The sequence below is a fragment of the Pagrus pagrus genome (assembly GCF_965226575.1).
Source record: "Pagrus pagrus genome assembly, chromosome: 10".
Taxonomy (NCBI): Eukaryota; Metazoa; Chordata; class Actinopteri; order Spariformes; family Sparidae; genus Pagrus; species Pagrus pagrus.
Window position 1 is genome coordinate 23,990,128 of NC_140194.1, and position 26,935 is coordinate 24,017,062.

The window sequence follows — 26,935 nt, forward strand, 5'->3', positions numbered from 1 at the left end:
CTTTTTTTTTGCAAAAATATTATAGTCTTTAACATCTATAAAGACAATCTTCTCACTTATGATTGCATTTGTATATGTAGGTCATAAAGAGGCATCAGTATTAATTTAAGACAGTTTCATAACCAGTTATAGTTTATTGTGTTATGTTTAAAGTTGAAAAAGAAATAGGATTTAGAAGACAAAAAAAATTGAAGTGAGCAAATTGGTTCCAGATCAAAAAGTAGTTATGTATGTAATTTATTAGACGGTCACAATAGTGTCAGGAACGTTATAAACCCAATTTAAATGAGCTAACAGTTTTAAAAGACCTCAGGTATTCAGAAACCTGTCCCAAATGACCTGAGGGGTCTGAATGCTTCATAACGTACAAGCAAATCAGAGTGTTATATAGACAGGTACTCGGCACACATTCTAAAGTGATTAGTGATCAATTCATTTTGATTTATGAGAGGCCTCTACAAGGAACAGCCAGCCAGCCTTTCTTTATAAGACCGAAACTAAAAGCTTGTTCAAAATGTCAAGAATTCGAATTTACCAATAGAAGCCTTTATTTACAGTCCTTTGTTTTTGCTACAGCGTGACTCTAAACGTCTGGATTCTTCAATCCAAATTAAATTAAAATGTGGTTTCTTACTGTACAAATGACCAGCGGGAGACCACGCTAGAGAGCAGTTGAAGAAGTTTGTTTCCATGCTGCAGGCTGTTCTGAGAAATAACTTTCATATTGTTTAAGGATCAGTCCCTGATGCTTGGAGTTGATGTATAAATGCTGTAAATAGTTGTGTGCTCTTATTCTGCTGTCCTCTTACTTAAATGATCTTAATGGCTTGGCACAGACACAACTGACTCAGGCACCGGCTGAGTATCTCATTATCTCCTCCTTGACTGATTAAACTTCAAGCTCATGAGGACGCATCTGCTCACAGCTGACTCATTAACAATCACTGGAAGCTTTTTTTTTTCTTTCCATTTCCGGACCACTCAGTATTGAAGGATTTTTTCATGCAATGCTATGGCTGCAAGTACTCAGAAGTGTTGGTTGTCAGTACATCGCCCTGCTTCAGCTCTGCTCGAACTGCTACTGCAAGGTGTCCACGTTTGTTCCCCATGAAACTGCATCATAACACAAAGCTCCATTTACACAGGCAGGGAAAACACTAATCCTTCTTCACATGTGGACTGAAAGAGAGCTCTGGTCGAGATGTTTTTGTAGGGTGGACAGAATCTGATTCGGAGTCTAGCATGTGCATGTTGCTAGATTATACGTTTACTTGTTTACACTCGAAAAACTCTCGGGCTGCAGCTTTCCTTTAGTCAGACTCCCTCCTAAGCGAGGCGATGTGGTTTCTGGAAACAGGAGAGATGAGTGTTTCACAGCCTGGTTTCTTAAACTGGGATCCCAAAAGCTTGAGTAATGTCTCGAGATGACTTCCAACAAATAAATCTCATTTTCTGATTGGGCACCTAGGTTTAAGATGTTTAAGAGCGAAGGCTGATCAACTTTGGAACACAAAGTTCCCTCCTCCTGTTCTGGTTTATCCGCATCTTGAGTTGAATAAGGAAACAGATGTAATATAACATGAAAGCTATATTCAAACATCTTCCTACAGCTTGCTCTTGTGCAAGTAAATAAGTGAAAATCCAGAAAAAAGAAAACCGTTGAACATTGTGCCTCATCTCCCACCGAGCCTGTCTTTGACTTCTGTCTCTATCTCCTCTGTAAAAAGGAATCTCCTTGTACATACAGTTTGAGAATGCATTTGAACTTGAACATCATTGTACAGTGCGTATGTGTGCGTGTCACTGAGCATTAGCAACAAGCTAACATGATATCATGGCCGTCTCAGTCGTTTTAGTTTGCCTGTTACCTGCAGAGAATGGCAGGTTGGGTTGGGTTTCCCTTGTGTTTGTACTTTATTCTTTTTTCTCTGTTTTATGTGCTGTCTGTGTGTTTATAACTACAATAAACACCCAGAACAATGTGCGAACAAACCTTAAAGGACCAGTGTGTAGGATTTAGAAACTAAAAATCGTTATTTTTTCGTTACCTTAAAATGAGCCTTTTATATCTACAGAAGGATAGGGTGCTCAATACAAATGTATGATAATAATAATAATAATAATAATAATAATAATAATAATTATGTTCACACATTTTCCATCTAATTTTCTACAAAAGTTCAGTGTGAAGTGTCACATTTAAAGGTGCAATATGTAAGAAAATATCTGCTGAAGTTGCCACGCTAACTAGCTAGCCTCAGGCCCGAAAACCTCCTTCTTCCAGTGGTCAAAAGCTTGTGCACTTCCGGTGTAAACACCAACACTCACGGTAGCCTGGCTAGCTGTGAGGTTAACTGAGCTAACAAGCTAACAGTAGCTAAAGCAGATAAACAGAATACAATAGCAGCATTTAGCAGTTACCGGTTCTTACATATTGCACCTTTAAAGTTGCTCTATCATTGGGTCAATCTGAACAAATTAAATAACCAGGTCTCATTAAATGTAATTAATGCAGTTCACAAATCCCGCATGAGCGGCACGTGGCAGAACGTCTTGCTTTTCATTTTTGTGCCCGTGTCAACAGGCCAGAGCAGTGACTAGTGATTCGTCACGTGTAGGATTCTCTGCAAAAATAGACCAGACAACAATCTGTGGACAGTTTTATTGACATCATACCAGCATTTCAACATAGTTTCAATGTCTATTTCTGTAGAATATGTCACAGACATGAAAAGAATACACAACAGGTGATGGCAGCATTTTTCCTGTGCGCTCTCTCTTTTATCGAGGGCAAAGGATAACCCTCGTCATCGTTATTGAGCATTATTAAAGGCAAACTCCATGTAGAAAGTTGGAGCAGGCCTGCAGCGCTGCACTGGTGGACAAACACGGTTTTAGCCGCCACCTTATAGGGGCGGGTTAGACGAGAGTTATTCAGTTGGTTGCTAAATGCAACTAAATCCTATATTCTGGACCTTTTAAATCTCATATTTACTGTAGAATTCATGAATTTAGCAATGTAATTCTGCCAACAACAAAAAAAATAGAAGTCTTGAAGATGGTATCAGATTTTTATTGAAGCCAGAAGGAAACGATTCTTTGTCTGTGTCCACCCTCTGCTGAATTTGAATAAATTGGTCACCACCAAGATCTCAAGAGATAATCTGGAGCTTTGCTCCATTGAAAGCAGATGGGTCGGAGACAATATGAAGAGAGAGAAACTGTAGAGGCAGAAGTGAATGGAGCAAACCTAAGATGCTTCATAAAAGCTCAGTTATTCAGGTGGAGCTCAGCACAAAACACACACTAGATGTTGGTATAAGAGGGGAAAAAAAGATTCTACTTAATAAACCAGATTTGGTAAACCCAACCCAGCGCCACAGACGGTCGCTGTGATGATGTGTTGTTACTGTGAGACTGACAGAGGGGCTATAGGGTGCTGGGTAGTTAATCTCACCCAAACTCAGTTGGACATATCACATCCTTGTTTTTCTCACATTTGGAAGCCAGAAAAACAAGTGAAAACTTTACTGCGGAGGTCTGCGTGGCTTCTGGAATCCACCTGTTTTCTTTTTTATTCTTATTTCATTGAATGGAGGAATGAATGATTGTCATAACCAGATGGTTGTAATTTATACCTGACTGCTTCAGTCCAGTGTAATGATAATCTCATATTAACGCTTTGTATCGTCTGTTCTTGGTATCATATGTTCTGTTGTCCATCTCGCTTACTCTCCTCCCAATATTTTTCGTGGACATTTTGAACCCGTTTCTGGAAACGGGGCGGTTATGCTTAATTAAAACTTGTGAAATTCATTGGAATGTGGCGTTTTATATTTTGAATACTATAACTTTGTGTATGAAGAAATATGTAGATTTATTTAGCATGTCCACTGACAAAAGGCAATAACAAAACAATGCTGTGCGAAGAGAGGGACGAGGCCGGCTGAAAGCTTTGCTCCAGCTAATTACTTTTGACTGCTTTTGATGACAGTTGTTGAGATGAGCTGCTGATGTGAGATCTCTAACAACTCCAATGCAACATTTGGACTTTTATGAAATCAAACGCTCACTGTTCATTGACATCAAAACTCATTTTCTGTGTGTGCAACCAGGATATGAAAAAACAATAAAAATGTGGATGTGAAAAAGATTGGGGGTGTTTTTATTTCTTTGTCTACAAAACATTGGAACTCAGAGTTGAGCTAAAACTCAACATCTGTTTTGTATTTACGCCTGACAGAATTATATTATTAGTCACAAGGAGTGAGACTAGAATTTTCCTCTAAATGTGATCGCTCCTATGAGTTTTTTTCAGATTTTCAAAAGAAAATAACATCAGCTAACATTTGACTCACAGATAAGACACAAAATAAGACACAAAACTGTTTTATTGATTTCCCCCCTTAGACAACAGGCCAAACACAACATCACAGCTGGCTTAATTGTCCGTATGTGTGTAGATCAGCACTGAGACTTGCATGCAATCACACCAGTTAGCCCTGTAAGTCTGGAGACCTCATTTATATCAAGGTAGGTTGCTTTGACAAATGAAGATGGAGGATAATTTCACACACAATGTTCAAAAACAGATAAACAGTATATGTGAGGGCATTTTTAAGAACATACTGCCAACTGAAGTAAAAGCATTTCAATTTTGCACAAATCCTACTGTGTGCCTTGTGCTTTAATTGTTTTCAAGGAGACTTGCATTTTACATTTGTAATTAAGACTATATTTTACCCATGAGCCCTTCACAAGACAGGATATGCAGATTTATGATTGTTTCAATTACTAAACAGTCCAGTGCCCGAGAGCTGTAACTATAATTACCCACACTGACGTGTAGAGAGGAGTCATCCTTTCATCAAAAAGCACATTCAGTACACGGGGGTGTGTGGATCATGAAAAGTATTCATGGAAGGTTTTTTCCCTCAAATCAAATTAGCTGTTGATGTTTGAATTGTTGTGAAATAGAGTGGAAACTTTTCCGAATGGATCTATTATGATCCAACTATCCAGTTTGTATAATGTTTAACGTGTTCACCCAGCAGCCGATTTGTTCATTTTAACAAGGAGGGACGGACCCGTTTTGTTTCATTCATCCACGACTAGAGAACTGACTGTTCTTTCCCCAGACACTCAACTCCATGACATGTGGACAGGAGGAGGTAGGGATCAAACGACCAACTCTCACGAGGTGACCTGCTCCACCTCCTGAGCCTCCGCCGCCTCACATAGAGCTGAGCTAGCTTCGTAAAAAAGGACACCAGCTGAAGTCCAGAGCACATGAGCTCGTCGAACAACCACACTTAGCACCGAACATTTTGGAAACAGATGACAAAATAAAGTTATAAAGAGAAACACACAATTCTACAAAAAGACATCAACTCATGATAATTATAGTAATAACTAAAGTTTTAGAATGTTTACAAGTGTACACGTGTGTCTTCTCCTCAAACATTCAGCAGTGTGTGCGTGTGTGTGTATGTGTGTGTGTGTGTGCATGCTATGGTCCCAGCTGGCTCCCACTGTGCAGCTGGTTTCCGTTAAGCCCCCATTTGTTGATCCTCCAGGGAACAGATAATGCGACCATCCATTACGTGCTTCTATCCAGGGTGAGGAAGTGAGGTACATCTCTGCTAGTGATTCACGATGAGAACACAGGAAGTCTCTGCTGTCTTCCCACTCTGCCATTAGAAGTCCCGGCTGTCCACCCAGTTCAATGAAAGTCAGAATACTAACTATGTCATGGTCTCAGATGTGCATGTGGTTAAACCAGCTAACCACATTTCGTTCTGTCGTCCTTGTGGATCTTACTGTGTCTGTGTGTAAACGATAACACAATACATTCTGGAGATTCAAAAGTCTAAAGAGACTGAGCTCATTGCACAATCATCTTTGCAAACCAAGGTCTTGTTGTTGTTCACAAACACTGTATGAACACACAGATGGGCTCACATGGCAGCAGCCTAAAATTCTTTTTGGGCTTCCTTCCTGAAAAATCTCAAGCATTTGGCCGTTGCCAATTCATTTCCCCAAAGATTATGTGCCAGCTTGGCTATTGTCTCACATGACTCAACAGTGCTTTTGAACATATCATGAGCCTTTCAAGCTGGCCACAGATCCTGCTTTATGACCATTTTGTCATCCCGAGCTCTTGCAGATCCCGTTCAGCCCTGCAGAGAGTCACTAATGTGTGAAGAACACCTGCTTCTCACCGTAGTCGGTCACTTCTTCCCTGGTTTCTCCAATCCTCCCCTTCCACTTGAAGGGCCAGGTTGTCGGGGTGGTCCTGTTGTGGCAGCTCAGTTTGGGGTCGTGCAGGAGGTTCCACATGAGCCAGATCTGAGGAACACTGAGGCTGTGGACAACCATGAGTTCCCTGTAAAAACAGGGGTCGAACGTCTGGAGGTGGGGCGCTGCCGAAGGTCGGGGGATCCCGAAGGTCCGGAAGCCCTGGTGGCGTGACGGTTTGACGCCGATCAGCTGGAGGCACATTCCCAGGAAGACGTCATCGATGGGGAACAACTCCACCTGGAAGTGAACAAAAATGAAAATCAAACAATTCTAAAAAACGGACTAAAATACTAAAACTGATCTTTGAATTACCTGTTGACAGGCCGAGCTGAGCCTCCGAGCCGTGTGTCCTGACATGACAAACCCTCCTCCTCCAGCATAATTCGGGTACAGACCCACCCCATAAACAAACTCTGGCACATAGTACTTGGAGCTGCGCCGGCGAATGGGCTTAGCATTGATAATAATATCACCAACAAACAGATCCTCGTCTGGCTTACGATCTTGCAGCATCTCTAGAATATTCTCCACATTGACATACACATCAGCATCACCCTTGAAGATGAACCTATGTGAGAGAAGATAACAAGAAAAGTACCACATGAGTCACATAAGGAGAGAATCAGATCAGGTCTTGATTGAGTTTTATAAATACTGACTTGACATCAGGACAGCTGCTGTTAACCCATTTCAGAAAATGTGTTTCCTTCAGTGTCAGGTTGAAGAAAGTGTCTTCAAAGTCCCAGAGCAGGATATCCTTGAAGGTTTCACTCTCGTAGGTCAGGAGCCGATCCCACAGAGGCAGAGCGGTCCGATTCCTGGGAACCCCCAGCAGGAAAACAGTACGGATGGACACACCATTTTGGAAAAGGCCCTCTTTACCCCAGGTCCGACGTACCACCTAAGAAAGACAGTATTTTGTTGAACCTGTAGTATTTGATGTTATGCCATTAGCACATTAGCAATTACTTATACACACACTGAGCAGACACAGATCAACATTATCATTCATTTGGAGATGCGTTTAAGTCCAATTGACAAATGTAAGGTCACTATTGACTCTCCTTTCAGCTCTGGTTTTGGTCTCCACCAGCTCTTAATGAAAAAATGTGGCTCCATGCTGCTAGATGCTGTGTTCACTAGCTACTTAATAGTTTATCATACATTTTACTGAGACCAGCTGCTGGCTGTGGCTGGAAACAACAGTGAGCAATGTGGGCGAATGAAAACAGTAAAGTTGTGGGCCAAAGAAAAAAAAACCCAACAAGCTTTAGGATGCAAAAAATTAGGGTGATGATCCTCTGGTATGTCACTACAAGTTTCTCCTTTCACATTAAATGTATTCAATTGATCCATTGTTCATATAAATCACACAAATATATATATAATTTTCATAGCAGCTATAACTTAACAGCTTTGTACGGAAGCACATTGCTGCCACACCAGAACAAGAGAAATGGATCAGTATCACGTTGTAACTTAAAACGTTTATTGTAATAATATGTTGTCATTTTCACGTTAAAAAAACAAATGTATAGCAAGAAACTTTTCTTGTTATAACAATATACTATTTATCTTGTTATTATGTGAATTGTAATGTGGTAACGTATTAGTGTGACATAAAAAGTGTGTGTCATAAGAAGATATTTTCATGTTATATCGTCACGTTATTCCGTTAAACATTTGATTTTATAACAGTATAAGTAATCACATGATAACATGAAACATTTGACATTATAACAAGATAAATCGCGTATAATGTGGTAAGTTAGTATGTCGTAATTATGTGAAAATATCTTGTTATTACAACAAAATCAGGTTATAATGTGGAATTGGTCCATTATAATTGTTGTGGAGTGACAGCAATGAGCTTCCGTAGCTTTAAACTTTAATGCATTTGTTATGAGCAAAATACAGCATGATTTCTGTGCTGATTCACAGCTAATTTTACAAAAGTGATACAGAATATTTTTGGCTTAGTGGCTTCATGTAACATGGCATATTTTACCTGACGTTTATCAAAGTCTGCTGCGATAGATTTCACTACAATGAGCATGTAGGGGGCAGTAGTAGACTCTTTGCTTCCTCCTCCTCCCTCTTCTGCTCCTCTGATGTGACATTTCTCTGGCTGGTCTATGAGCAGATTAAAGTCTCTTTTGTCCTTATCTCTCAGGTAGCCCTCAAAGTCAAATGGTGGCATCGTGGGCAGGGGTTTGCCAGCGGCCTTAGTCGGCGCAGCATTTTTCCGTCGCGTCTTGGATTTGCCCTTAGATTTGGCCTGAGATTTGGACTTAGACTGAGGAGGTTTGGACTTGGACTGGGGTTTGCAGGCAGGCAGCTGTGGCTCTGAGGGGCTGGATGGGACCTGCTAATTGAGAGAAATGATGAAGAAATACAGTAGGATGTTAATCATAACAAGTAGAAATAAATAAATAAAGCTAAAATGACGAGTAGCATCATATTTTCTGTTTACACTGCTTCATGTTTATCTCTTCTGAGTTCATTATAAAATGTGTTGGACCCTGTGTGAATCAGCACAGATGCATATTCACACAAACATAAACACAAACATACTGTGTTCATACACTGATGCACTTAACATATGAAGTGTTAATATCCATACAGCACATACTGTACAGCATCACGTCCTTGTATTTAACGAGAACTTGTCTAATCTCATAAACAAACACCGGACTAACAAATGATCTTCTTGCAGCAGCGTCAGGTGAGCAGATCACAACCGGTCCTGGTCCGGTTTGTCGATTTGTCACAGAATCCTCCATCACATCATCATTCACTTCACCGCCTTCACCTGTCACTGCAACTGTTTCTTTCAAACAGCAATCACCCTCCTCAACTCAGGTTAGTTACCTTATGTAGCATGAGAAAACACTAGCATCAGCTATATCACCCATGGTCTTTTGATCCATTAACAGTATAAAATACCGTGCAGCTGAATTTCTCAGTACCCATATTTACCTGTACACTTGGATTCTGATACCTACTACATGCAAACATGCACACACATTCATAACTTGGATCAGATCAGGTCATACCCCTGGAGACTCCTGGTCTGATTTAGCCCCACTGGCGCCCAGCAGGGCCCTGCTGGAGCTGGGGGAGTCGTGGATTTCAAACTTCCACGAAGGTCTGTCCCACCCAGAGGAGAGCACGACCTGGACACATGGAGGAGGTTTGATGTGATGTGGGAAGAGGACAGGTGACTTTAAAGTACTTTTTGTAAAGGACAGCGTTGCATTGTCTAGTTTAGACTGTGATTGGTTCGAGGCTTACCTGGCGGGCATAGAGCAGCAGACAGAACAGCAGCAGTAGCAGTATAGTGCACATCACATCTCCCTTCACATGAAGGATCCTCCTCATGGTCATCATTTTCTTCAGCATCTTCTGGAGACACTGACGTCAGTTAAGTACCGGACAGGAATGCATTGGAACAGGCTCGCAGAGGTTCATACCGCTCTTCAGACAGCAGATACAGAGACGCTCACCAGATTTGGGTATGCAGGCTACAGAGATGTGGTGATTTTCCTTCCTCCTCTATGCTGCTTCACAGTTTGTCTGTAGAAAGTCATTCCAGATATTCTTTCATGTACAGTCATCAGTCTCGACTGTCCTCTGTTTACTACAGGGCTGAAAAGTTAAAGCAACTTAGAGTGATTTGGTTCTTTGTATATCACTCTATGTATGTCCATCTTGACCATTTCCATCCTCCCCTTTTTCTCCTCAGGCACCAATGGTCCGGGGCACCCTGGACAAAAACCAACAATCAGGGAATAAACTGACACAACACAACAGGCAAGGATCAACAGTGGAAGGAATCTGAAAGTTAATGGGAGCTGCAATAAACAGAAAGCCCATAAACTTTGGTGTTCCCAGTTGCAAAAGGAGGATAAACCGTGCTGAAGTGTGAGCTGTGATTGTGAAACCCTCTCTCATCTTGTCTGATGCCGTAAAAATCTTCACGTGTGGCATAAATCAGCTCAGCAGCTGGATTTAGTCATTTGGAGGACGCAAAATGTCCTGGCATCTGTCTGAAAAATGGCTAAAGGTGGTTGAATAGTTTTTCCACAGTCAGTGAAGTAAAAACCAGTCGTGGAAAATCAATACAGCGACTTTAAAGTAAGTCAGAATGTTGCTTGCTGATAAAATAGCAATAAGTGAATTGTGCATGTCTTCTTCTTTTATCCCAAGTTCCCCATCTATTCATAAGTGCGTGCAGAAGGGGGAGGGTCTGTCTTATGTAAGTGGACATGAGGGTACCAACTATTTCAAAGAACACTGTGTCCCAACATCCATGTCATTAGCATGCAGTCCTAAATAATGCTGTGTAGAGAAGTCCCTGTTGTAGACGTGACTACTGGTCTGTCTCAGACAGCACACATTCCAGACAAGCGGGACCAAAAACCGCCGCAAACTTCCTCCGCAGTTTACAAAGAAAGTAGCCTCAAGTTTTTTCTGACCAAACGGGCTATATATCCATGCATGTTCAACAGTATCAGCGAGCCAACGTTTATATACGTATGCAATGTTGCCTCACTGATGCAAGCCATTCAAACTTACCAGACGAGACGGGAGAGGCGGTCAAACTGGAAACATCTGTGCCGTGGAGGTCTGAGAGTGCATCACGCACTCAGTCCCGCAAACTAAACACACTGACAAAGTTTCCAAAGACAAAAATCCGCCTGAGAAGGGAGGAGACACTGGTCCAGATGCTGTATTCACGAGAGTGTGTGTCAAACACGAGATACAACACATCACACACTCCTCTGTGTGTGATACCTGGCGCTGAGCCTGTCTGTAGGAGCTGCTGCGCTGCTCAGGGTTGCCTTCAAGTGCTGCGGGAAACATTGACATTTGCACAATCATCAAAATAACTGCAATGTTTGAAAATTATAAATACATTTTTTGTGAACACTTTACAATAACCATGATTAATAAATGTTAAAGCTATAGAAAAGTAAGCTCTAGTTAATGGTTATTTCACTGTTAACAAACTTTATAAAGCATTTATTAAGCAATTGTTTATTGTAACGTTGCAACTGTTGTTTATAATATGTTGTAAATTGTTAATACATACTGTGTAGTTCATCTACTATAAACATTATTTGAAACTGTCCATAAACCTTTGCTTAATTAAGCTTTATAAAGCTTTTATTATATGTTAACACTGAAATAACTATTGACAAAAGTTTAATTAACTATAAAGTTACCATTTGTTAAGGCTGTTATTATTAAGTGTTGCAAAAAAAGGTGAGAAAAGTGACAATAACTGTTGCAATCAACCAAAGGAGTGAGTATATGAGTGTTTCTATACAATGCAATGGCCTAGTTCCTCTCATCATATGGCCTGAATGCAACATACAATAGTTGAAATAAAATTTAAATGTACATTTTGAAATAAATGATAGAAGTCATGTGTAATATTCAACAAGTATTTTCCCAATAAACTATTTCACATATCTACTGTTCATTTTTTCCTCACTAGTCCCTCAATTCAAAGCAGGTTACTTGAATATATGACAACCTATGAGCCAGTAGTCTGAACCAGGCTTTAACCGGGAGCACCTGAACGCAGCACCTCCAGCCTTTACTGGTCTGTCCACGTGACTTAAACTGGAGCGGAGAAACTTCAAGCCAGATGCCAACACAGCAACTGAGGAGGACGGAGAGGAAGAAATACAGGAGAGGACCAACTGAGAGGGAAAACTGTGGAGTTGAAGTCATAAAAATGCGTCATGTCTGTTCTTAGTTTGTACCCACAAGGCCAAGTGCACAGTAACTAGAGGTGGCACAGGTTCTGGGCTCTGCTCATAGACTGGATGACTCTCCATGAGACTTCAGCAGATCAGTGCTTTCTAACAGAGGAGTCAAAGCTCTCCACCTCAAGGCCAGGAGGAAGCTGAGAAACTAAAGGCTGTGGATAAGATGAGTACAAAAGGAAGAAGAGATGGAGAACATACTGCAACGACAGTTGAACATTTAAAGGCGTATCCTGCTTTTAAAGCTGCTTTCTGTTGAGATGTCCTTAGAGACCACAGTCTAATAAATACTTTCAATAAATTTTGAAATGGGTCTATAATTCTGTAAAATTTCTGACTAGCTGAAGCAACACAAGAGAGCACACACACACATGCAGAGACGTACACAGCATGAGTAACAATAATAGTAATTTATGGCTGCAGACTGAACCATATGGAGCACCTATAGAATGCAGCCTGTGAGCCAACATGTGCATTTCCAATGAGAAAGAGAAAAAAAAAGTAGGGGGTTTCTGTCCTTGCAATGTGCTGCATACAGGGTACAGTACAGCCGGTCAGAAATAAAATGCAGCACAGCCTACATGGCAGATGTAACACTTGAAAATGCATTGAAAACTATGTGTATCTGTCGCTTTTTTCTGGCTGACTGGTGGGTCAGTTATTGCAAGCTCAGTCAGGGGAAATATTTATAAAATGACGCACGATGAAAACCTGGAGCGAGCTGATATGGAATATACTTAAGTAAATTTCTTTTCATCCTATCCTGCTGCTATCCTCAAGAAGAGCCTACCTATTCTTACAGTACGAGTAAAGAAAACATGGAAATATTACAATTCAGTGTCGTTGAGAAAAGCACTCGGCCCCTGTTGCTGCAGTTCAGGTGCTCAGTGGCAGCCAGTAAAAGGCAGCTGTGAGAAGTGAGCAACGTCACCCTAATAAAAAAATATTATGGTAAATAAATATTAGCCCACATGGCTTGTTGGCATCGTGGAAACTTGGCTTTAAGTGCTCTACATCTGCTCTGCAATTTAAAAGAGAATTTCAGACCATTTGACAAAAGGAGACCAAAATGCTGCTCTTTTCAGAAGAGGACTAACCTCCCTGTCTTTACACACACTAATTGTAGCTTCCAAATTCAGACCCAGCCAGAGGTACACTCAGAATAAACAGCTGCAAAAGCCAACTTGTCTGAGAAGGACATCAGACTTATGTTACTGCAACAAATTCGACGGTAGACTTTTAAAAGATAATTTAATAATAGTTTATCTGTCACAAACACAAAATTACATTTTCAATCTCTATGTACAAGCTACAAAAGGTAAACAAGTTCAACACACAGCATTGGTCCTCGCTGACATTCATTAATTTTTAAAATAGTTTTCTTTGGCTACAAACACCACACGAACACACAACAGCCGGGAGCAGAGAGCTGAGTCTGAGCGAGCTGCCACACAAAGCTGTCAGGATGATCCTAATGGCACGACTCTGTCTGAGAGGAGGCTGCTCTCTGTCTCGCTCCAGCTGTGCTCTCTCTAAACATCGCTGTGTCAGCTGAATTAAACAGTCAGGGTGCTCATCAAACAAATGGTCACTTTCTACAAACCCTCGTGTTTTTGTGGAAACAGACAGTCTGGATGACTTTTCTGAAGATTAAACATTACTCAGACAATTGTGCAACATCACTGGGACGGACATTAGACTTAACTACTGATGCTAGCAGACAGAACATGTGAGCGTATAGCTGAAGATAAGCACATTTTTGTTTTTCATGACTTGTAGACAGCAGCAACACGTTGAACCTTTCCGATTATTGCATTAAAACAAATTCCTCTGAAGCATCACTTTACTCAGTTTGGGGAAAGCCTTCAGTCGCTGTTTTGGTCCAGCTGAACTCTCTGAATAGTTGTGTCACTCCTGCCGGCTGACACAAAATATGACAACTGTGTAGCTAAGCTGTAACTGCAACTCCTCCAAAACAGCCACAGAGTCTCCCAGCGCACTAAGCCTGTGGTCAGCATTTTATTTCTGTGAGCTAGCAGAATTTCAAGTTTCAAGTACAGTCAAAGTATATGGAGCTGGCGCCAAATGTTGCTTGTTCCAGAATCATGGGAAAAAAAAAGATTAAGGCTACAACAACATCCTGATTCCACAATCTTGGTGTCCTTGGTCCTCTAGTGATTTTCATGTCCATGTGTAGTCTCATCCCAGGCTCTTTATTCAGTCCAACATTACAGCACTGATCAGTTGTGCTCGTGACCATCCCTCTTCTGTCACTCTATCTGTCCATTCCCTTTCCTTCCACCCTCAGGAGGATGCAGTGCCGGCTCTCATGACCCTGAAGAGTGCGTTGACGTTGTTGCTCTTGATGGCGTCTCGACAGGCAGAGATCACTTGGTTCTTCGGCTTACCCACTGAGGAGAGGGAGGAACAGCGACACAGAGATTTACATGAGGAGGCAAGACAGGTATACAAGATGTAATAACACATAATAGGTTGACCCATATGCTTTTAAGCTCCTGTTTAATGCCATTTGATCCTGAAATGAGTACTATCATGCCAGTTTATTGTTCTTAAGAATGTCCTTACATTTTTTGTTTGTTAAATACATATAATTAGTGGGCTTTTAATGTCACTTGTATCACTGCCACGAGCAAAATAAATGTTGAAATTGCTCGATGTGCCCTGAATAAACTGCAGGATAAAGTTAAAGTTAAAGTTCCCAGGAAATCTTTTGAGGCTAAATGTTTTTAACCAGATGTTAGCCCTGCTACAGTTCAGAGTAAGATCGGGAGAAGATGACACATAAAATATAAGTATATAAGTGTGTTCCCAAGTGTCTCTTCGCCCCTATTACACTACATGTTGTTTGCTACCACAAATAGGTGTAGGACAAACTGAAAAAGAGGCTCTCCAGTCAGGTGCTCCAGCCATACTCGAGGACACTGCAAAGCATTAAACTGACTTAAACACGTGTCACAACAAATGTTAAGTAGGTGATAAAATAAGACTTTTTTCCCATGACATACAAGCATTCTTATAGTGTCATGATAAACAAAGTAGTTGCCTTCCCACAACAGCAAAGCTTTGGAGCCCAAAACCATTAACATGTACTGTCATTAGGGAATTGCGGTCGTTACAGTGTGTCTTACACACACACATGAATTCAGACAGTGGCTTACCTCGGAGTCTACCAGCCCGCTGTATGGCCTGGTTGACAGACTTGAGGCAGGCAAGTAGTGCGTTGTGGTTGTTAGAGCGGATTTTATACTCATTGATCAGATCTCTGTTCAGATCGTACAGCTCTCTGTAACGCTTCTTCGTAGTTATCCTATAGCGGGAAATAGAAGGGAAAGATAAGGGAAGAAGAGGGAGAGAAAGACAATGAGTTGTTCTGGTCCAGAGGTAAAAAGGAGTGGTAGGAGAAAACAGTAAAACCATCTCATGGTAGATTATACACTCAGCTGCCAGTTTTTTGTTTTTGTTTTTTAAAAATGTTTTAGAGAGGCGTTGATTCAATTGTGTGGTCATTCAGGAGGCAGGGTAGACGGAATATTAGAAACAACTTGAAATATAAAAACAAAATACAATTCAACGGCAACACAAACTACATTGTCCCAAATGTCCACGTTTAGAAATATATTTTGTCATAGTAGAGAGGCACAAGTGTAATCAGTAACATATTGTTTTTGAAGCCTTTTAAACAAGCACACAGGGAGTCTAACGTATTTGTCCATGTGTTGCCTAAAGTTCACATTAGGGCTGGGTGACATAAAAATAATATTAATATAATATTGTGATATTTCTAGTCTGTATCACGATAAACAAAATGTATCTTGCTACTTTAAAATCTACTTAAAAGGACTTCATAAATGCAAGGACTGGGCGACAAAATCAAATATCATAATATCTTTGACCAAATACCTCGGTATCAACATTGCAGTAATATTGTAGGGATGACTATTGCTACATTTACAAAATATTAACACAATGAGATTGTTGATAAATAATCATCAGTAATGTGGATATAATGACTCAGTGGGTAAAGGCAAGTATTAGAACAAGCAGAGCAGTCTGGTGAGTTCAGAAGATTACATCACTTTACTGTAATGCAGCCTTTAAAACCAGGAGAAGACAACACTTACGCCATATCACCATATATCATCATCGATCTAAGGCAATGTATGGCCTTATATCACAATAATGACCTATTTTGTACATATTGTCCAGCTCTATGTCACATTCAAGGATTATAACTAAGACCTGTTAAATATGCTTTCACTGAACAAAGTGAAACTGCTAGTTACTGTGGTAACTCACATGTCACCCATTAGGCGAGCATCCTCTGCTTGCACCAGCATGTTCCTAATGTAGTTGGAGTGGTCAGCCATGGCCGCAGTTAACTTCTGATGGACAGAGTGGAACTCATCCACCTAGCATACAGACATTTAAGAGTCAATATTAAATCACAGCACCAACAACATGTTCCTGTAGTAGTGTAGAAACAGGTCAAGGCTGTTATTTTAGTTATGTCAACTCTGTGTTTCAATCTGAATAGTGCCAAACCTCAGTGAGTGTAGTACGCAGCTCCTCAAAGTATCCGGGAAAGTCTGCTTCTGCTGACAAGTCCTCTATTGCCAGGAATGAGGCCAGCGATTGGACCAAATCTCCTGCCAGGTCAATGTCATCGGTTCTCAGAGTGATCTGAGCAGCCAAATTAGAGATTATTTAACCCACTGATTTTCGTTCATTTAAAAAGGAACTACCTGCAGATATCGTAATTTTGTGCAAATTTACATCAGTCAAAATAACTGTCACTATTTCCCTTTATGAGCACAAAAGTTGGTTAGTACAACAGTGAGTTAAACTGATGATGGTGATGGATAACAGAGAGAATATTTTTGTTTGTGATATTGCTAAATAAACGAACAGTCCCATTGATTTCATTGGTATTTGAGATTTCACAGTCACTACACGTTTAAAGGTTCATTTTAAGTGATAAAATATCAAGCACTTTTTTGAATTTGAAATTTGAAGTGTACAGAAGAGTAAAATAAAACAATCAATAGTTCTGAATTAAAGCTATGACTAAACACATAATTGATGTGTGTGTTTTCACCTGTCCATTGCTGGCCATGCTGATGGACAACAGTCCCCCTCCTCTTAGTGAAGTAAAAGTGACGTCAGGACTGTCGACTCCCTCTGGAAGCAGGAAGTTCTGATTCAGCCACATCACCACCTACACACACATGCATGTAAACAATTACATACATAGATCCGGAGAGATAAGAGCAGATTTAAATGAACACACATATGTCAACATGGTATTGCTTTAAACATCCTGTGGGACTGAGCGGAATCACACTTCCTATTGCTCTCTGTCTTCCTGAAAGACATTGTGACAGCCTACCCGCTGTGGTCGGTCGTTGATGCTAAAGGTGACCCTTCCAGAGGGCGGAGCAACTGAGGAGTCAACTGCGATGTCATACATGGAGAAACGAGGCAGCTGACGAGTGATTTCAAACACGTGAAATTGGGTGCTGGAGTGGACAGACAGAGAAGTGCAGAGAAGGTGGGGAAATAGTTGTGTTAAAAAAACAGTAATATGGAGGCATACACGCTTTTCTTACAAACACACGTCCTACCTAATTTTCCCTCCAACAAAGGCTTTGATGTGCAGATCTACTGGTATATCTTTTGGGGGGACAATGGGGACTCGGACACAGCCTGAAAGGTTCTGGGCACTGGGGTGGACAACGTGGCTCTCCCCCTCAAATATCCCCTCTGCGAAGATGAGCACTGCACGGATAATGGTTTCTGAAGAGGACAGAGGAGAGTTTCAGGGACTAATAAGTATTTACTCAGACCTTGACATGTTTAAAATTCTTAGTTATGGTGGTAAAAAACTGTACCATTTGGTGTTGAAATGCTGAGCTCTACATGAGCCTTCTGGGCGTCTGTAGCAGGCCTCACTGACAACGCCGTCTGGAGCTGAGTGTTGGCTGGTATGACACCCACCCCACTGTTTGTCTCTGACACACCCTGAAACAATAGTGCAGTTTGTGTGGGTGTCAGCATATACAATAATAAACAGCCCAACTTCAATCAACAATCCCCTGACTATCTACAAAGTTTAGTTTGCCAAATATCAAGCCACAATATCTACATATATCCACAATAAATTATTTTAAAATGTATTTTATTCAGATAAAAGACTGAATACTGCGTCACATTTTTTCACATTCTGTATTTGTGTATCATGTGGAAATGCTCAAACGAATAAAAACCTGCACATGTACATGCATGTACCTTGGCATTCTCTTCATAGTTGCGTAGCTCCAGCAACAGATTCTGTCTGCGTTGGCTGAGCTCTCTAATGAGGTCCTGTTCAGAACTGGAGTCCATGAGATTCCCTTTAAGGTCCTTACCAGCTGGCAGGTAACCACGGACTACAAGACACACACATTTACAACATCGATGACATCCTAATCCAAGCTTTAGAGGTCAGTTCTTGCATGTTATAATAATGTTAAGCATGTCTGCATGCTATCTCTGAATTAAGATAAACTATGGCTGACAAAAGTTATGTTTGTGAGATATCTGGTCATGAGCTGAGGTATTCAGGAAGTACAAATTTTGATCTGCTGGGGGCACTAGATGAGGATAAAAAGATTCTGTATAGGATTTTTTTCTTTAGGTTAGCTTACCCTTAAAAAAAGTATGAGAACAATTATGAACGCACATACATAATTATTTCTCTTTCTGACAGTAACAAAAACATACTGACAGAAACGTGAAATAGCATTCAACCAGCGACACATGATGGGCCAAATTCAGCCACTTACGACATGCTTTCTCATATACATGTACATGGACTACATACAGGCAGACAACAAACATACCCTCTCCCTCTATGGAGGTGCAGATAAGTTGTTGCTGTCCATCCAACCTGTAGTCTCCCTCCACCACTCCGGCTACAGAAGAGGAGAAGTTATCTTTGAAAATGACCTCGCCTGTGCGGTCGCTGCGAGCATCAATCTGAAATGAAAGGGGAATGTAATCAAAGGCAGATGACCAGTGATAAATACTACAGACATGAATGACTTGTTGTGTCTCACTGGAATGTGAGAGGTTGCACGCTGACCTTTCCATTGGACCAGCCAGTGATAAGCTCCACCACCCCATCCGCATTCAGGTCAAAGGCATGGATGCTCATCGCATGATTCTTAGACTGAAGGTGTAAGAAAATGATTAACATTTACAGGGAAATGGAGACATATACATTTGCGGTATGGGTGTGTGTAAAAAAAGTCTTTCAAGAGTGGAGTGAATCAGTTAAAATACGATGCTGATGTGGCCTCAAATAGTTAAGGACACGTAACAAGACATCTGACAGTTTGCACAATAAAAGATGTTAGAAGGGAGGGACAGACAGAAAAAACAAAACTGAATCTGTCAGAGGGGAAGGCTGATGTTGGGGAAAATATTACTTTTAATTGTAATAAATAATGTCTATTCTTATAGTTAATGTCTGATAAGGTTATGATGATATGATTGCGGTACCTTAATCCTCCAGTAGCGGGCAGTACGGTCATAAACTCCCACAGTGCCATTGGCCAGGGCATAGCCAAACCTGCTGCCATGCATATGGCACAGTGATGTAACTGTCTGCATGGAAAAGGACAGAGGGAGAACTTTTATTGTGAAAAATATTACTCTGCTCCAATAAAGCACAAAAAGATAAAATAATTTGCAAGATATAACTAGTAACAGGGCAATGACCATGACAACTGTTACTGTGGGTCTGTTTTCAGTACAAAACATTTGTTTAAGCAATTAATAACATACTGTTGTCAGTAATGATGATTTTTTTCTGAAAATAAACTTAAAAACAGTGACACACATTGCATCCTTTTACCTCATTTTCAGTCATCTCAGACAGAAGCTCATCCTCTTTGAATACCCTGATGTCAAAGTCCTCTGATCCAACCAGGAGCTATAAACACAATACACAACAGCAGACAGCATGTGTTTAGTCTACAAATTAATATATTAATATGAAGGAATCTTTCATTTAACCCATGTCTACAGTTATGATATGGCTATAACACATCTTTAAAGTAAAGAGATATAGAAAACAGGAGAGAGACGTGAGAAAGATAAGCAACAAAGCTCCTCAGCTGGAACGAAACTGCAGATTCAGCGGCCACAGAGCATGTGTCTCCTACTGTCAGTCTAGACGTACCTCATTTTTCCCATCCCCAGTGAAGTCACAGAGCACCAGAGATCTGACATTATCTCCAGTTACCTAAAAACAAGATACTTCATGAATGCATTCACTTAGTTGATTTAGCCTTTCAAAAAATGAATGAATAATCTTGACAGGGATTTCAGATCATCACAATGACAAAAAATGCATCCACAATAGGTCAAATCAAATAAAATGACTGGCTAGAGAAAGGCTGGATATACAGAAATACAAAAAAAGAAAGTGAGCTGTTCCCAAACAAGTTAGATTTGTTATAAGTTCTGGACTGATGACTACATTTGAGGTTTTAAACATTCAGTTCCAACGAGTTTCACTGTTTGTCTTATATCGCTATTCAATATTACAAACTTCTTGAACATTAAACAGGCCATAATATATTCTAATGTTAAATCGTCTTAGTTCTTACTGTCCAGAAGTGGTCGTTGCCCTCATAGTCAAAGCCTTGTAAAGCGCAGTTCCCTCCAATGATGGCGAGAGGATTCGGTATTTCCCCAAGTTTCCCCAACACAATAGCATTTGCCCCATCCGTCACCTACACAAACAAACACACACACACACACACACACACACACACACACACACACACACAAAGAGGAAATAGAAACAAGTGTATTATTATTATATTATATTTTTTTTGCCATTTTAAAGTTCACGCCAGTTGTCCATTTTTTTCAAACATTTGGTCTTTAGCTGGCACTTTTATAACACATATTGGGCAACATATTAAAATCAAATTGCTTGTAAAGTTTTCAGAACAGTCGCTTTCTTATGGTCATTGCAAAATGGATGGATAGCTTGATAGACAGATGTGGCTTCTCCAGTGTTTTTGTGGGACTTCTTCAGCAGAGTTGCTCTGTTTCTGCAAGCAAAGACTTTTCAAGCATCCATCAGCTTTTGGAAGTCTTGGCACCTCTTTTCTTTTCAGTTTCAAAACAGCTGAAGGACAAAGTTTTCCAGAAGACTGCTTCACTTATGGCTTCCAAAAGTAAAAAAATTGGCCAGGAAAACAACTTTGTTGTTTAAAGCATGGTAAAGACAATGTTTCCTCATCAATCCTAACTTCCCTTGAAACTGCTTCTCAGACACACTATCTTGATTATTGAATTACATAGTAATAGAGTGTAATGTGGTCCCAGGCCAAATACCTGAAGTATGTATTTAAGGATTAAGCATAAATTATACAAAAAACACTAGTGTCAAGCAATAACCTCTATACTGCAATATACATTTTTCATTGATATTAGTTTGTCTTAGACTCCATCCCAGTAGGCCTTACCACTACTTACAAATGTATCCCTCCCCTATTCTCATCAGCTCCACTCACCTCTCTGTAGAATATATCAGCATTGTCATGGACATCATAGGCAAGCAGGTTGGTCTGGGATCCAACCAACAGTGTGTCTCCAGTGGTGTTTGGTCCTAGTGTTCCTGCCGTCAGACAGGTGACGGCCTGGTTGATGTTGAGCAGAGAGATGTCAGAGTCCTGGGTGCTCTGGCTCAGTCGGTGGGCCACAGGTCTCTGACCACGAGCGTGAGGGTTATGGATAAAAACCTTTAAAAGAGAGAGAGAATAGAGGTTAAAACATACAGCATGAGATATACATTAAAATAATATTAATACAATGAGGAAAAGAAGTTTATAATTGAGTGTTGTAATGGGTGGTTAAGTCACCTTTCCAGCCTGTGTGGCTGCAGTAAGGCATGGGTGGACTCCATCAAATTTCCCAACAGTCACCATGCGAGGGTTAATCTTGTGGTTCAGCTTCAGGGTGAATATGGGGACCAACATGGTGCCTACTGTTTATCCCTAATCAGAGAAGGAATGAAATGTATTGTTACAGGTCCTCTCAGATTTCAGATAGTTATTTCAGGACAGCAAAGTATGTTGTCATGCATACAAACCAAGTGACAATGCGTGATTTTGCCACACTAATGTAATTACAGGCTTTACCTCAGACACTCAGTGGAGTCCGGTTGCCTAGCAACCAAGAGTGGCAAGCTAAAGCTTCTCATCTGGCTAATCTCTCTGTCGTTTGCTGTACAAGAATGCCAATTATACAACAAAAAACCACAGCACTTGGCTCAATAACATGTCAAAAGCAATAACAATCAATAACAAGCACAAAAGTCATACTCCGAATAAAATAAATGATCTATATTTGCCTTCATTGCCTTGAGAGTCAGGCATAACTGGCTAACGTTAACGACGCTGGCTTCAATGTTGCAGGAAACAACTTCAAAACACTGACGACACTAAGACAAACGAGGTAGCTCTTTTCCGAAAACCGTATCAGGTTGTGCAAAAAATCTCACCTCGCCCCCTCCTCAGCAGCAAATGTTGGATTTTGGGTAAAAACAAGCTAGCCAGCTAATGAGCTAGCTGGATAGCACGACAACGAAGCGATAGTTGGCAGTCCAGCCCTTGCCAACGGCCACTTCCTGTCTACAGGTTTCAAAATAAAAGGTCCTGGTTCCTTCCTTCCCCTCTTTTCTGCACAGACGTGCTGGGTGACGGGGAAAATTGGAATACGTTAGAGTCATTGAAGAGCAATGAAGGAGAAAGAAAGAAGAGGAAGAAGAAAGTCTTCAAGGCCATCGCCAAGACATACCAGAAGGTGAAGGCCATTATACTTTGTGGTAAGAAAATGAGCTGACACACTGTTACAGTACATTTTATTGAAGTATCCTTTGCCCCCTGTACTTCCAAAGTCACCTTAATTGTTTTATTAAGATGCCAGATATGTTTAATTGGCATGTGTTTTCAACAAGTTAAGTAATGCATCTTAATGTGACTGAAACAAGCAGTTATCATAAACATGTATCCTATAACAACCTGCAGTAAGGGTTCAAATTTAGACTTGTGACTCTTCCCCCTGATGGATGAATGCAAGTGTAAAACTGTAGTCCTGGCTTACCTCTCACAGTGTCACAGGGTGAGGAAGAGAGAGACGGTCAGGAGAGTGAGGGTGAGGAAGAGAGAGGCAGTCAGGAGAGTGAGCGTGAGGAGGAGAGAGGCGGTCAGGAGAGTGACGGTGAGGAAGAGAGAGACGGTCAGGAGGGTGAGGGGGAGGAGGAGAGAGACGGTAAGGAGAGTGAGGGTGAGGAGGAGAGAGACGGTCAGGAGAGTGAGGGTGAGGAGGAGAGAGACGGTCAGGAGAGTGAGGAAGAGGATGATAAAACTTTAAGCAGGGATGCAGAGGAGGAGAAAATCAGCAGGGTCATGAGGAAGATTTTGGCCCTTCTACATGATCATGAGAAAGTTAATTTACATTCTTTCACAATACATATTAGTGAAGTATCCTCTGCCTCCTGTAGTTCCAGGGTTACCTTTAATTAAGAAGTCAGGTTTATCTGACGTGTTTTGCACAGGTAAATTAATTCACATCAATGTGACTGAAGTAAGCTGTTTACTTCTCTATCGTCATAAACATGTTTTCTGCAACAACCTGCACTACAGGATCAAATGTGGACTGTAGACTGCCTGCATGAAAGGGGTAGAGCTGTACAACTTAACACCCGGCTAACCTTCCATACACTGTTACTTTTAGCTTACAGTTTTGCAAATAATCCGACTATACAATGGCTAGAGGTGTTATAAGCTGCAGAGGAAACGAGAGAGACTGGGGAAGTGAGGAAGATGTGGAGGACGAGGTGGAGAGAGAAACACAGGATCAAGGGGAGGCAAGTAGAAATGAATAGGCTCCAAAGAAGGGCCTCATATCAAATATCATATCAGATATCATATTTCAAATATTGTCAAGGCCATCTCCAAGACCTAGAAAAGAGCAAAGTGGATAGACAGGATTAGGACAAACAGGATGTAGTTTTAGATTTTATATTTTTTTGAAAGGACACTTGAACATAGACGTTGTAAGTATCTGTCAGGTCAGCATATCACACAAACTGAAGGATGATAAACACGCAAGATGTCATTGTCTAGTCCAGATTAGACCAGATAAAACTTTTCACATTAAAATAACGTTTATTAATACAGGGTGGCCCAATGGGAGCAGTTACTCTAAAAAGTAAGGTGGGCAACAAATGTGCTGCTACTTAAGAAAACACATGCAGATAGACAAAACACAAGTAAATTAAGAAAACGTCAATTTGACAACACACTGGCAGCATTATGGAAACGCCCTGCAAATATACACAGCACAATCAAATACACAAATGTGCTGCAATGGCCATTAGAGAAAAGGTGAAAATTCAGAAACAATGCAAAGTCAAAAACACACAAACCCCGAAAACACATGCAACAGAAAATCACTGCACATTCACCTGCTACAACGGAAGCACTTCAGGGGGAGCGTTGTCCACCAACTTCAAGAACCAGGACTTTATTCTGTTAACAGAACACATGTTGTGCGGCTGATGTTGAAGTTTAGTTAACTGATTTTTACAGCATTTACTGTATAGTTGTTGTGTTGTCACATTAAACTGCAGTTCACTGTTAAACACTTAATGTTCCTTGGGAGAGAAACTGAGTGTTTGGCTCCTGTTAGCTATCAGCTCTGTTAACTGTTAGCCTCCACAGCCATAGACACTCATAGCAGCTGCTCACCAGCTACTAACAGTTGGTGGCTGAGGGGATCGATGGACTGGTACTGGGGGAGTATTTCACAGCCTTGACAAGTTGATTGACAGTGTGTCTATTGTGTCAGTGCTAGTTATAATCACTTGCTAGTTACTCAGAGTGAGACCTAAGAAAAATATGAAGGTTCTGAAATATTCTTCAGTACAGGCCCACCGGCCCCCGCAGCTACAGATGGCCTACTAAAAATGTTGCACTGGAGAGCACTGAATATACTGCACAACATGTGTACTGTTAACAGAATAAAGTCCTTTTTCTAGCAGTCAGTGCAGAGCGCTCCCAGAGGCCTGCAGCACTTCCGTTGTGGCAACTGGATATACAACATTTTTCTGTTGTGTTTTCGGGGTTTGTGTGTCAAAAGACTTTGCCTCATTTCTATATTGTCACATTTTCCTTATTGGGAGTGTTTTGGGCCGTTGTATTTGTTTTGTGTGTTTTGCAGTGCATTTCCTAAATGCTGTGCATGTGTTGTCAAATTGATGAATTTGTTTTTATATTTGCTTGTGTATATTTGCACGTTTTATTAATACAATAAAGCGAAGATACATAAAATTATTAATTATTTAAGCATTATACACACACACACACACACACACACACACACTGACACACACACACAAACTGCTTACGAATGGCCCTAGGAATGTGACAATGACCTCAATGATTGGACCTGATCTCAAAATTCCCCATATCCAAATCTGATAGAGCATCTGGATCACACTTGGCTTTGATCTGTCAGGGCATGGAAACAGGGTGTCCTGTGGTGTCTGGCACCAGGCTGTTGGCAGCAAATCATCGGAGTCCAGTGGGTTAAGAGGTGTGGCCTCCATCGATCAGACTTGTTCCGGTACGTCCCACGGATGTTTACTGGGATCTTGGAACTTTAGAGACTGGATTGACACCTTGAGTTCTTTGCCAGGTGCCAGGGGTCATTCCTGAGCAGTTTTTGTAGTGTGTGTAGGTGCGTGGGGAAGCTACCGTCATTGGAGAGTGTAATTGTCATGAGGGGGTATACTTGGCCTGCAATGGTGTTTGGGTGGGTGATGGTGTCATGTGGCATCCACATGAATCTCAGGACCAGAAGTTTACCAACAGAGCATCGTATTTTAACAAAGTGATCAATGTTAATCACGTCACCTGTCAGTGGTTTCAATGTTGTGGCTAAACCATAGCGCAAACTGTCAATGAAAATACAGACAGTCACAGGCTGTCAGGCTGTGCTTCAAGCCATCTTAAAGGGTCTTCAACCGATGTGATCTATTTTAACCAAATCTAACAATGCTAAATCTAACTTGTGTCAAAACAAGGAGAGTGAGGGATTATAATGAATTAGATCAAATTTCAATCAAATTTGATACAATGAAATACAATATATCGAACTAAATCTACTCAACTGGATCTAGTTTGATCCAGTTGAATGTATTCAAAGTTTGTGAGTCTGGAATCTAATAGCGTCAAAACTAAAATAACCAAATTGAATCAAACCACATAAGATCACATCTAGTCTAATATGTCCTAATCTGTTGTAACAGGATCTAATTGAATCCACATAAAAATGCAATTTACTCAAATTTAATTAATTATTTAGGAGTAGCTCGCAGATAATTGCTTTAAATATGATACAGCAGTCACATGTCACAGCAGTCACAAATTCTTGATATTTCAATATTTGAAATTGTTTCTTGTTGTGGAAAAGCTATCGGCACATCTCAGGGAGGTTCACAACAGATGAAGCCAAGATCGTTTTAAATTGCAGCCCACTATCTCACCCACTACCCCTATCTCTTCCTTTTGTGTTTCCTCGGTTTAATAATCCTTTCTCCACTCCTTTTTAATTTTACTCGTCACCTCCATGTTTTGTCTCTTTATTTATATCTGTTTGACGATATACTGTATGTAGAGGTTTAGACCCATAGCCTGCAAAGTTTTGTTTTTGCATTTGATTCAGAAATAAAGTTTACTGCAGCTGTTTAGTTTTCTGTTATCGTTAAGGGTTAA

The 26,935-nt window shown here is 40.7% G+C and overlaps 2 protein-coding genes across 3 annotated transcripts; both read right to left on the reverse strand.

Moving 5' to 3' along the window:
- Positions 1-4,385: 4,385 nt before the first annotated feature.
- Positions 4,386-11,116, reverse strand: b3gnt9 (UDP-GlcNAc:betaGal beta-1,3-N-acetylglucosaminyltransferase 9). Of its 2 annotated transcripts, none has more exons than XM_084365382.1 (7): positions 10,879-11,116; positions 9,595-10,066; positions 9,357-9,476; positions 8,309-8,665; positions 6,960-7,201; positions 6,613-6,868; positions 4,386-6,537 (listed from the first exon to the last, which is right to left on the reverse strand). In XM_084365382.1, the coding sequence occupies exons 2-7, from the start codon at positions 9,700-9,702 to the stop codon at positions 6,193-6,195; spliced, it is 1,428 nt and encodes a 475-aa protein (XP_084221508.1). In that variant the 5' UTR covers positions 9,703-10,066; positions 10,879-11,116; the 3' UTR covers positions 4,386-6,192. The 2 variants fall into 2 exon arrangements, with proteins under 2 accessions (XP_084221508.1, XP_084221507.1); XM_084365381.1 differs by having other exon boundaries at positions 8,309-8,668.
- A 2,195-nt stretch (positions 11,117-13,311) lies between these two features.
- On the reverse strand, positions 13,312-22,763 carry bbs2 (Bardet-Biedl syndrome 2). Its single transcript, XM_084363742.1, has 18 exons — positions 22,657-22,763; positions 22,016-22,150; positions 21,668-21,895; positions 20,750-20,875; positions 20,320-20,382; positions 19,993-20,070; positions 19,638-19,742; positions 19,219-19,305; positions 18,977-19,112; positions 18,384-18,523; positions 17,987-18,116; positions 17,720-17,891; positions 17,485-17,614; positions 17,194-17,313; positions 16,641-16,778; positions 16,395-16,507; positions 15,257-15,405; positions 13,312-14,488 (listed from the first exon to the last, which is right to left on the reverse strand). The coding sequence occupies exons 2-18, from the start codon at positions 22,130-22,132 to the stop codon at positions 14,382-14,384; spliced, it is 2,139 nt and encodes a 712-aa protein (XP_084219868.1). The 5' UTR covers positions 22,133-22,150; positions 22,657-22,763; the 3' UTR covers positions 13,312-14,381.
- Between the last annotated feature and the right edge of the window lie 4,172 nt (positions 22,764-26,935).